The sequence below is a fragment of the Sceloporus occidentalis genome, unplaced genomic scaffold (assembly GCF_023333645.1).
Source record: "Sceloporus occidentalis isolate IW3139 unplaced genomic scaffold, rSceOcc1.0.p SCAF_1, whole genome shotgun sequence".
Taxonomy (NCBI): domain Eukaryota; kingdom Metazoa; phylum Chordata; class Lepidosauria; order Squamata; family Phrynosomatidae; genus Sceloporus; species Sceloporus occidentalis.
In genome coordinates, this window is record NW_028316981.1 from 247,370,688 (window position 1) to 247,383,474 (window position 12,787).

The 12,787-nt window shown below is 40.4% G+C and overlaps 1 protein-coding gene across 2 annotated transcripts in view; it reads right to left on the reverse strand.

Annotated features, from left to right (window-relative positions):
- SLC12A2 (solute carrier family 12 member 2) overlaps nucleotides 1–12,787 on the reverse strand; it is a 74,486-nt gene that overhangs the window by 24,704 nt on the left and 36,995 nt on the right. For both annotated transcript variants that reach the window (XM_089491339.1, XM_089491336.1), the window contains exons 10-14: nucleotides 10,575–10,729; nucleotides 4,765–4,872; nucleotides 4,092–4,215; nucleotides 1,254–1,355; nucleotides 495–650 (exon numbers count right to left, since the gene is read on the reverse strand). In XM_089491339.1, the coding sequence (XP_089347465.1) occupies nucleotides 495–650; nucleotides 1,254–1,355; nucleotides 4,092–4,215; nucleotides 4,765–4,872; nucleotides 10,575–10,729 (645 nt within the window). The remainder of the gene's footprint in view (nucleotides 1–494; nucleotides 651–1,253; nucleotides 1,356–4,091; nucleotides 4,216–4,764; nucleotides 4,873–10,574; nucleotides 10,730–12,787) is intronic.

A 12,787-nucleotide genomic window follows, 5' to 3' on the forward strand; every position in this document is an offset into this window, starting at 1 on the left:
GGGATAAGTATGTCTAGTGACAAATACCAGAAACAATTTTCTTATCTTGCCATTATCCTGTTCAAATGACCTGGAATGATGGCAAGTTCTGAAATCTTTAATCCTCTCAGTGTGCAGTGAACTGTTGCACAGAATAAACTAGCCAAATAGGTTTCCTAATCCTTTACATTTTCTAGGCTGTCACAGTGTTTCTTACAACAAAACCATGGAGCTTTCACCTCTTCTCTTGAACAAGCATATAGGATTTCTTAAGGAAAAGTGACCTGGAGCACAAACATCTTCTATATTGTTTCCCCAGTTATCTTTTTTTTAAAGTTAGTACACTGCAGAAATGCTCAGATTAACTAACCGACCTTGTGCACTATCCTGCTATAAAACATCACCCGAGAAAGAAAAAGTACTCCACAAAGATACACATGAACTGCATTAAATGCCCCATTACATTAAATCGTATTTCCCTTCACAAAACTAGTGACTACAAAACACACACTCACCTGGCTTCTTATAAGTTACATAAATGTAGAGTCCTAGAACAATGACGTATGTGAGGAGCGCTGCCCACCAGTTAATGACAAACATCACTATACAGCAAAGTATTGCTCCAACTAATGATACCCACATGTTGTAGTACTTAAAAGCAGGGCGCCAGCCTATTTGAAAAGCAAAAAGAAATTAATTACGTGAGTATCTGAAACTCACAAGCAATATTTATATAGTGCAAACAAATGTTGCCACCACCACCACCAACAACAACATCAATGAAGAGAGACTAAGCAGTTTTGCATTAATAAAAATAAGGAGAAGGTACTGGGTGTATCTGGACATAGCCCAATTGCTCCTGCACCCATGTTTGTTTATTGTGACATCCAGACCTGGCAATCTGACATGACTGACCGAGAAGGCTTTTAAGGAGAACGACAAGTCAGAGTGTTTGGCGTCAGATGTTGCAATGATCAAACTACAGATAGAATGTCCATGGTTTGTTCAGTCAGTTCTGCCTGCAGCAAAAGCAATCAAGCAGCCAATACTAACCCACTAGTACTACAAGTAAATCAGGGTACTCTGGGAATTCTGGATTATCATCACATGAGAACACAGTCACAGGATGATATGCATTGTTTCTTGTAAAGTTTCATATTGCTTTGATACAGACTCTAGCTACCACCTTGCTAGCTGGACATTTGATATTAAAAGAACGTAAATTTGTCCACACTGACTCCATATTTATAAAAGCAGCAATATTAAATCTATACCTGGAGATTTCGCAAGCGAAGCATGGAATACAGAGAAGTTAATTAAGGCATAGGAAGCCAAGAAGAAGTTGGAGATAATTGGAGCAATTACATTCAGTTCAGCTGTAAAGATAAGAACACAGGTTTCATTTTTTATTATTAAAATAAAAAACATGGTAAACCAGTCAGTTACTTATAACAGTTGTTTTTTGAGTATGCACTCTTTGCAGTAGATAATGGCTTGTACAGAAAGCTCGTACAAAATATCTCAGCAAATTCTACTTCACCTTAGTCTTATTCACATGTTATTTTTACATGTTCAGTCACCATTTGAGGAAGGAATGTTCCTTTGCCCCACCCCTCCTTCCATGGTTTTGCTACTCTCCTGTAGATAAGCACTCTGTGGGCAGCACACAGTCTGAAGGAAAAACTATGTTTGCACTCCATGTGAGTTGGGACCCTGGAAAAAAACAAAGCTCTGACTCATGAGATGGATCTCCACTGACAGCAGAGAATCTCCGATTCAGACTAATCACTCTCCATATGTAATAGAGCAATGAAACCAGAGATAGAAAGTGGGGAAAGGCTGGAGAGCACCCCCTCAAATATTGATAGGAAATGCAAATATCTCATGTCAATAGAGCTATGGCTATGTGAAGAAGTACTACAGGCAACATGTGAGACAGCAGAACAAATGTCTTTCCATAGAACTGCATTTAGCGAAAGCATGACCAGCTCCTAACCTGTGGTAATCATCTTTGGACAGTCTCTTACTGAGGAGATATTGGTGGGAGGGATGCACAACTGCATAAAATATCCACAAAGTACAGTTTTAAAAACAACCCTCTTTATTTATAGGTTTTATATTGACTTATCCTGGCCAGGTGGAGAATAGTTTGAAAAGGGGGGGAGGTCTCAACGTAGTGCCTGCAACTGAAATTCCACTTTGAAATCACACTGTGAGAAGGCAGGAGAAATTCCCAGTTAGATAATTTAAGTGCTCCTTGGGGAATTGGAGTTTCTAGTGACAAAAAGGTTGGAGTCTTTCTGTGTTTTTCCCCCCTTGGTGGTGAAGGAAGAAGAAGGCAAAATGGAAGACTGCTAGGAACAGATTGTGCTAACCATTACCAAAAGTAAGGTAATGCTTGGTAATGGAGTACAGTAATATGTTCCAAGTATCATAACTACCTGTAATGATTCCTTTGTCTAGGACAATGGTTCCCAACCTTCCTAATGCCGCAACCCGTTAATACAGTTCCTCATGTTGTGGTGACCCAAACCCATTAAATTATTTTTGTTGCTACTTCATAACTGTAATTAAATAGGTGTTTTCCAACGGTCTTAGGCGACCCCCTTGAAAGGGTCATTCGACCCCCAAAGGGGTCCCGACCCACAGGTTGAGAACCACTGGTCTAGGAGTAATGAGGCTTAACAAAGTTACATTTCAAAGTAATGTAATAACTGGAAATATGTTGGTATTTTTGCATGATTGGGGAGTAAAATGTTTTCTAGCTGCCTTAAGATACTTTACAGGCTATTTTAAGGGCACATTCAGCAGAATTTCTCAAATGTATGCCATTCACTTATCAATCTTGTGTTGTAAGGTAAGTTAAAGAAAAACCAAGACTTCTTTAAAAAAATACTTTTGTAATAATAAATTACACAGGGATTTTTGCAATGAGTATACACATTATTTTTTAAAGGTACCTTTCCAATTGCCACTGCCCATGCTGCTGTCTAAGAACACAAAGGCAAGAGAGGTATGGAGTCAGATTCCAGGATTGGTACAAAAGATGGATTGAAAGGAGGAAATACATGAACTCACTGACTCATTTAATCAAATGATTGTAGAAATATTAAAGGAAGCTCCTTTCCTGCAGCTGCTCTATCATCTTCACAAAATATTCTACAAAATATTTTGCCCCAAAATACTCTCTGGGGTATGAGGAGGCATTTTTACAACATTTTGGGGCCACTTTGGGCCAATTTAAGCACAAGAGAGGCCTTAAAAACAGGAAGTGACTTCTAATTGTTTTCTGTAAAAAAGACCCCCCTGGCCTAAAATTGATCAGTATCTGGGACCAATTCATTTTGGGGGCGGGAAGGTGTGGGTTGATCAGGGAGTGCAGCATGCAGCCCTCCAAGGTCTCCCCAGAGGGCTATGGAGGTCCTCATCTCTTCCCCCAGACGCCTGCTCCTGCCTTAAAGGATCATAAAGTTGGTTAGTGAGGAAAGGCAATTATGCTCTCTTGAGCTCACTGAGGAAAAGCAAGAAATAACTCAGTAACAAAATAAAAAATTAAGGGTTTCATCTTCCTGCTCCCAAAATAAAAGCAACTATTTGATATCCTACCTACAACAGTTTGTGCACTTCAGGCAATATTTTGAGCTCATGGATAAGATCTACTAACAGCTGGCTTATAGAGAACAGTAGGCAAGAGGAATGTGGACATGCAGTTATCATTCCTACGTCCAATTCTGCAATATCCAGGCTGGCTGTTAAAAAACAGCAGCAAATGACCCAACACCTCTCATGTGGCAACTGTATTATCAACTTAGTTTGTATGAAATGGCTATTATAGTCAAGTATCAATGACAGATGGTTTGTGAGTACAGAGGAACTAATGGAAGACAAATTTCAATCAAAGTAAGTATCCTGTTAAAAGGCCTGGCAAACTTGCCTGTCACTTCAAAGTGTGTGCTGGGGGGAGAGATTTTGTTTGTGTAGGTAATCAAATGTTCCTTTTTCAACAGAATCAGCATACACAGATACTATAGATAGAGGAACTTTACCTCTTAAATATAGATCAAAGCTGGTTTCTAAAAGAAATCCAACAACATATTCATTAATTAACTAACCAATCAATATGAATCCAAGAGCAATCATGAATGTCAGAAGATATCCTCGCAAAGGTTCGTTATTCTTCCCATAGCCTTTAGCAAACATTAGGAAACCAGGATAAATATTGTCTTTACACAAAGCCTAGGGATGAGGAACATATAGAAAATTAAATTGTAGCCATACAGAGATATAATCGAGAAGTAAAATCTTAAAAATGTAAGGCTTAAGGCACAGGCTAAGGCACAGGCTATCTGAAAAATGTAATTAATGTCAGTCAAAACTTCAATGACTACAAAGCTCAATGTGGGAAAGGTGCAGAAACTGGCTAAGTAAAGACCTGTATGTTAGCTTGCCTAAACAAACAAACAAACAAATAACATGCCTAGATAAAAATGATCTTGCTATAGAAATTATGAGTATCTATATATCTTCTGGAAAACTATTTTCAATATGTTTGAAAGGAACATTATCAACTGCTATGTTATTAATACCTCAGTCCCTCAGAAAAGGGACTGGGAGCATAATTTTCTTATCGCCATTCAAATAATGAGTAAATCATAGGGATTTTGACAAACAAAACACAAACCTATGTGCATAGATTTAGAAAAATTATGTCAATCCCCCACATAAAAAAAATACCTGTTTTCGTAACTGAGTTTAAGATTGCTACTAGCACCACAAGTTTCTTACCTGGAAGATTTTAGGTGCACTGACAAGAGATGCTAATGCTGAAGAAAGGGTAGCAGAAAATATGCCAGCTGATATCAGAGGTCCAAATCCTGATACCATACTCATTACCTGGAAACACAACAGAATTTTAACAAGGATAGATTTAACAGCTGTAGTGAAAAAGCATGTTAACAGTAATTCCTTTCCCTAAATTTCCATTAAGTGCCATAAGAACTATTAAAATACATGGATTCAGAACTGTACTACTTCATAAAGAATTAGTACCTGAATATGCCGGGGGGTGTTGTTGTTGTTTTGTTTTTGGTTCTCTCCCCATCTTTTTTGTCCTTCTAATATTGAATCTTGTTGGGGAGTCACAAATACATACCGTATATACTTGACTATAATGCTGCAAAATTGCACCTAAAATCTTGGGTAGACTTATAGAAGGGTCAATGCACCAGTAGTGCTTAGAAAGGTCCTATAGCAAGCAAGACTGATGCCCCAATTTCCATTGAATTCCTTCCCCCTCCAGTTCGTTTGCAAGCCTTTGCTTCCTATCCTATCGGAAAAACTCCCCTTTGAAAAGCACTTCCCTGGTCCGTTTTGCAAGTCTTTGCTTCCCTGGTCCGTTTGCAAGCCTTTGGCCCGTTACACACGGGCTAAAAAGTATGCGCAGAGCGCGTACTAGGCTTAAGGCGGGGTGGGGCGGTGCTTCCGCACTGCCCTAACCCTAGTGCGTGCTGTGCACGCACAAAATTACAGCGGCCATTCCACACGGCCGCTGTTATCGATACGTCACGGCCGCACCGCCTCCAAACGAGGTGGCGCGATTGTGACATATTGGGGTTGCGGCAGGGCGCCTAGGGTGCCCTTTCCGAGACCCTGGAAGGAGCTCTGTTTCGGAGCTCCTTCCTGCTTTGGTCCGCTGGGCGCAGCCTTCAAACGGCTGCGCCCAGCGGACCAAAGGAGAAAGGGGCCAAATGGCCCCTTTCTCCTTCTCCCCGCCGCTGCGGGGTGTCCTTGGGGCTTGAAGCCCCAAGGACACCCCTTTGCAGGCTGCGGGGAAGGGGCCTTTTGCCGCTTCCCCGCAGCCCAGAAAGCGGCGGATCGGGGCTTCAGCGGCTGCCGCTCTGGCCGCTGAGGCCCCGATCCGGCGGGGAAAGGTGCGCCTACAGGCCGCACCAAAGGGGCGGTCTGTAACGCGCCTTTGTTTCCTATGGGGAAAACTCCCCATTGAAAAGCACTTGTCTACTCTGTTTGCAAGCCTTTGCTTCCTATGGAGAAAACTCCCCATTGAAAAGTACTTGCCTGGTCCATTTGCAAGCCTTTGCTTCCTATGGGGAAAACTCCCCATTGAAAAGCACTTGCCTGGTCCGTTTGCAAGCCTTTGCTTCCTATGGAGAAAACTCCCCATTGAAATCCACTTGCCTGATGGCTTTGCTTCCTATGGGGAAAACTCCCCATTGAAAAGCACTTGCCTGGTCCGATTGCAAGCCTTTGCTTCCTATAGGGAAAACTCTCCATTTAAACCATCTCTCCAGTCCCTTTTGCAAGACCGTGATTCCTATGGAAACAACTTTCCATTTAAATCCACTTGCTTCCTAGAGGTCCAGAGATGGAGACAGAGGGATGGAAGTGGTATTTCCCATTTCCATCCTTCCTTATGGCCTCCTAAGTTTTACCCTCAACTGGTCTCTTCCAACTCCACGATTCTATGATTCTAACTTATACATGAGGTCAACTTATACACGAGTATATACAGTAAGCAAAATCGTTATGGTGCCATGCAGGGAATCTTGTCCTGACCTTGCCTTCCCCATCCTCATTTACTGGGCAGAAGCTGTTGCCATCATTGGGGAGGTCTGTTCCACCATTCGTTGGAAAGCAGTTAATTGATGTTCCCATCCCCTCTGGCAGAACCAAGACCTATTGCAATTAACCCTCATGTCAAATCACTTGTACAAAGGGTGGGGTGGGACCATCGGTCAGTCAACCGGGAAAGAAAGACTTATTGATTGAAGCTGCTGCTACCTGACTGGAGAACTTTCACAGTCCCTATTTATCCCTAATCTAGGGAATACAGAAGAATTGTGAATACAAAACAGTCACAAGTGTATAATTATAGATTACACATTCATAACTGGGATTCTGGTCACTGTGTCTACTTGACTGAAGGCATGTGGGCAGAGAACATTTTTTAAAAAAAGAATCTTTGTATGATAAATACTACAGTGTGCCAGCACCTTACATGGGCACGCTATACACAGCTTTAACCTTACACGGAAGGTTACGCTGCTGTAAAATGAATGGTGTGCATGCCCATGGTGCGTGTGCCAGGCTGAACACAGGAACACTCCCCCAGTGAAACTAATGGGGTTTGAGCTTATGTGTTTTCCCCCATACACAGGGGGTGAGTGGGACCCGGAATGGATCCCCGTGTATGGGGAGGGCCCAATGTAATATATAAATAATTACTTCATTCTATTTCTTGACATTGGCAGCCCTGTGGTTGCTACTTCTCAAAACTACAGAGTTCAGCATATAAACTGTTCTAAATATCAAATATCTACCATTGCACAGATTTAATTATGAGATCTTGCAAATACAAGTGAATATGTAGCAAACAGTCATACAAGCACTCACATTTTAATGACATTTTTAAAAAGCAACTTTTATTTTTAACGTTGTTTCTGGAAGAGCTTCACATAAAGTACCAGAAGGTAGGACAGTTGCACAGGTGCCATGCTCAACAGAGTGTGAACAAAATACCCAGAACCAGAGCCTGCGAATTTTTCCAAGACTTCCCTTGTAGTTATCCTAGATGTTATTTTAAAAACTATCAAATATATGAAACTGTATTTTCAATACAGTGTTAACTTAACACTAATACTATTGTTCTGTACATAATAGGCAGGTTTGAGAAAAGGCCTACCTCTCTGCTTTAAAAATGTTGAATATCTGATTGGCATTTTTCCGTTCTGCAATCACTGCCAAATTTGCCGTTTTATAAAAATTTCAGTGTCTAAATGATGTCTGGCTTCACTACATCTGAATGAATCATCTCTCTTTCTTACAGCCCTGAGTGAAAGCACACATTACTTTTTTTTTTACAGCAGTTACTGATGAATACTTATAGTGGACTTGACTTGAAGTGAGGTAAGAAAATGAGGTAATCATTTTTTTAATTATCTAAATTCAGCTATGTAACAGAAGAAAGCTGATTTTAGGTTCAATTACCATAACTGGGTTGTTTCTCATCTCATCTTATTAATTCTTGAATATAGGAAAGGTCATGAGAAGGTTTCAACAAACCAAACCAAAACATTTAAATAACAACTAAATGTGTTGTCAGACTGTGAGCATGGCTATGTGCTTTGCACTGAAGAGCATTAGCTTCTTCACAGTGCTCAAGACCCATTAAGTAGACTACGGGGCAAAGCAGACGGTGCAAAGGTCCATGGCAGGACTGTGCCACCGCAGTTCAGCCCAGGAGTATGGCAGCCACACATGCCCAGCCTCAATATGGGCTGCCACCGTGGTCCTAAACTGGGAGCCAAAAAGGAGTATTATTTTACCATTTTTTTCTGGGCCAGTTCTTCAAGAAAGAGCCGTGCCTAGGGTGGCTTCTGGCTGCGTTCTGGGCGTGCATCATCTGAATGCCATATCCTCAATGCAGCTTGATGACAGCTTTTTGGGCTGTTTCAAGCCTATGAGACTAACCAAAGGAATAAAGGGAGGAAGGAAGGGAGTGCACTCAGTGCAAGCTATTCCACATTGACAGCTAAATACTGGCTGATTTGGGTGAAATTCACTCAATCAGTCACATCCTGGTGGAAATCAGCCACTAGCACCAGCCACTAGCACAGACATTCCTATTTAATTACTACAGTGAATTGTTTCTTTGCATAAAGAGGGATGATGATAAGTTATAGAACAGACTGCAAAGAAAAATGTAGAGAATACAGAAATTGATCCCACTTGCCGACCACCTCTCTCATCACATCTGGGATTAAAACAATCTCTTGGGTTCTCTTGGGCCTGCAGTAGTTTAACGGGATTTTTGATTATTTTCTTTGAATAAACTGATCAATTTCAAAGTGTTTTTAAAACTGTAAATGATTGCTGGGGAGGAATCACAAGAAAATAAGAGCTTCAGTACCTTTGGCATTAATGATCTAGTTAGGTAATTATCCAGATTTCAGGCAAATTTAGTTAAGCCTCTAGTTTAGTGTTTTCAGAACATATATGTTGGGTGGCAGAAGATCTTGGAAGTTTAGACTAAATTTTCTTCTCCTGCCACATAAACAGTCTGCATACAACAGTTCCTTTTAAGGAGAAACTAGTTAAATTAACTTTTGCTATGTTTATATGTCTTCCAAGCTATTATTATAAAAACAAACATATTTACTATCAGAACAAACACTGGATTATTATAAATGTAAAGTTGGGAGAAACATTCATATATTAATATGAAGTAGTAACAGATTTAGTTATTCTCTGTACATGTTAATACAAATAAAATCTATTTCACTCATTGCTATCCAAGTTTCACAGTTACAGCCTGGATTATAGATTGAGAGTCAGTACAGAAGTATTGCTAAGTCCCTGATCCACACCAGGGTGGTCATGAACCTTATATGTGGCCTACATTACTTGAGTTTTGCCCTCAGTCTCCACATCACATTATGGAGATAATACTGTATTGATTTTCTTTCACCTATGATGTAAGAATGAGATAATATGTGAAATGTTGCAATAACCTGCTAGATTGCTTAAAACTTCCAAGAACTCTAAAATCCTAAGTATATTTGACTCAGTCGTGGCAAATATATCTTTAAATAATCGAGTAGAGTTAAATTTGGCAGATACTGATGAGCCACCATTCTCAAAGGACACTTTTCCCTTTCATCCACCCTCCCCAATCCCGCTCTTTCTAAGTTCACTATACAGCAGATTGTATACACAACTTATTATTTTGGTTCCACAATAAGGCCTCATCTTGGAAGACTAAAAAAACAAATACTACTTCTGTACTGAAACACAGTTCTGAAGGGTTTTGAAATTTTAAAAATTACCAATATTGATAGCATTTCATTTGACTTCAAACTTAATATGTAGACGAAGTAATCATAACAACCTAATGGGATTAGATACAACACAGGGAGGTGGCTGAAGGCAAGGTGAAAGTGGAATAGCTTATGGTACTTACACTCTTGCCATTTTTGCCTCTGACACTTTTGTAACCATTTTGTATTATTTTAAAAAGCCTGCAAAGTCTTTATGTCCAGCAGGGACAAAATAAACATAAAAAGCAATGTCTCCCTTAACCTATTTCCATTCCTCATAAGCATACATCTCTAACCACAGATTGTAAACACACATCCAAAAACCTGCACTGGGGGTTTTCTCAGCTTCCCACAGCAGTCTCTGAGAATGCATGGGGACAGATATTATGCAGTGACAGAAGCATAATATCAGCAGAATACTGGATCCTGCCCAGAATAATCTTAGCTCAAGATTTTAAAAGGTAACTTCATGATAAATATATCAAAAATATAAAACTATTTGTGTGTATAGGGAAGCTTTAAATTTCTCCTGTTACTTCAAATATTTAATTAGGGAGAAATTTCCCAATTCAAATGCTTGCTCCCTACCACTTATTTAAACATGCACACAAGGAGAAAAATGCTAAAAATCTCTACTTTAATCTGTTCTTACAAGTATGCTGAGCAGTTCAACTGTTATTTTTTAAATCATGCATAAAACATAGACAACATTTCAGATCAACACTCAACTGACATTTCCAAGCATTAGAAATCACTCTTCACCTGGAAGTTGTTCATCAGACCATACCGACAGGTATCTGGTTTTGCACAGGAGGAGAAATCAAAGTTCAGCTTACAAGCTGCAGTAGTACAGTTTGTCAGTTCATGGATAATTGTATCATTTATGTTTCCAGTGGCATCCCGAACAACACAAGCCCCTAGGAACAGAAAAACAGGAGTTAGCTCATGGAACAGTAAAGAAAGATGTTGTATAGCTACTTTCAATGTCTTCCAGTAAATAAGGTGTTCAAATACATCACTTCCAAAATAGTTACATATAACACAGATAAGGTTTCCACTCTCCAACATCCCATATTTTAAAAAGTGGAATAACACAAACAACAAAACAGTTTTTAGAGTCATAGCAGTGATGACAAAAACGTGAGATAAAAGCATCCATTTTCTTTTTCTGTCTTATATTTATAGCATTATTTATTTATTTAATCTCTAACCCACCTTTCTTCTGGCACCACACCCAATCATAAATTTCTTTTTCTGTCTCGGACTGCTTCAGTGACCAAGGATGGCATCACCCCTCTGAATAACTGTCTGAAGTCAGTAATGGACTGGATGAGGGAAAATAGACTTAAGCTGAATCCAAACAAAACGGAGATACCCTTTATAGGTAACCCAAACCTAGGTATGGAAATATGTTCCCCAGTCCTGGACTGGTCACATTCCCCTAAAGGACTGTGTTCACAGCTTGGGGATGCTCCTGGACTCGTCGCTTCAGCTGTCATCCCAGATAGATGTGACGGCCAGGAGTGCCTGTTACCAGCTTCGGCTGATATGCCAGCTGGACCCTACCTAGAGCCGGGGGACCTAGAAACCGTTGTACATGGACTGGCAACCTCTCGTCCCGATTTCTATAACACGCTCTACATGGGGCTACCCTTGTGCTATGTTCAGAAGCTCCAAAAATATGGCAGCCAGATTGGTCATAGGAAAATCTAAACTCAACCGTATTACACCTACTTTGAAATCTTTACATTGGCTGCCTGGTAGCTTCTGGGCTCAGTACAAGATGTTGGTCATTACCTATAAAGCCCTACATGGCTTGGGTCCAATATACTTGAGGGAACACCTCCTCCCATATAATCCTTCCTGCACACTCAGGTTCTCAGGGAAGAATTTATTGCAACCAAAGAAAACTAGATTGGCAGTGACTTCCCAGAGGACCTTTTTAACTGCAGCTCCAAAAATTTGGAATGACCTGCCTGAGGAGATCCACCATATTACATCTCTCGACGTCTTCAAAAAGGCAATAAAAACAGATCTCTTCCGGCAGGCCTTCCCAGACTGACCTCCTAATAGAACAGAACTATTCATCCATCCAAACCAGCCCCCCCCCCCCCAATATTGCTACCCTGGCTCTACTTGTTTTAATTAATTGCTATTGTAGATTACGTGGTTTTATTGTTTTACAGTGGGCCCTCTCCTTATGCGGGGATCCGTTCTGAATCCCTCCATGCAAGGGGAAATTAGCGTATGCTGGAGATCCATAGGAAGTAATGGAGCTCGTGCCCACGGTGCACACCCCATAGGAAGTAATGGGGTGTGCAATAGGTTCTTCCAGCGCGGCTTTCAGCCTATGCTGAAAGCCGCATATGGCATATAATTTTATATCTGAGAGAGGGAGGGTTGGAGAGATTAAAGGAATGTTTTTGTTATTGCTTATGTAATTTACATTTGGTTTGCTGTTACCTGCCTCGATCCTCAAAAAGGAAGAGGCAGGATACAAATAAATATTTTATTATTATTTATTATTATTATTAAATGCCTATGCAAATGCCCCACTGAAGTCACTTAAATATCTTAGTCTACAAGTTCTCAAGAAATCACGAGAAGCTTAACTGTCTTGATTCACCTATACCTCAGAAGTGACAGAAATGTCTCTAGCAAATGAATTAAATAGCTATACAATATAGAATCATAGTTGGAAGACACCGCATGGGCCATCCAGCCCAACCCCCTGCCATGCAGGAAATCCAAATCAAATTGATTGAGAGTTCTTGCATGCCAGGGGAGTTGGACTGGATGGCCCTTGTGATCTCTTCAGTACAGGTTATGCTTCAGGACAATCAAATGTAGTGGCACTCCTATTTCTTTGAATACATTCCATAGATTTTTGTGATCTATGCAGTCAAAGACTTTGCTGTAGTCACTAAAGTACATGCAGGTTTTCTTCTGGAATTCCCTGGTCCATACCATTATCC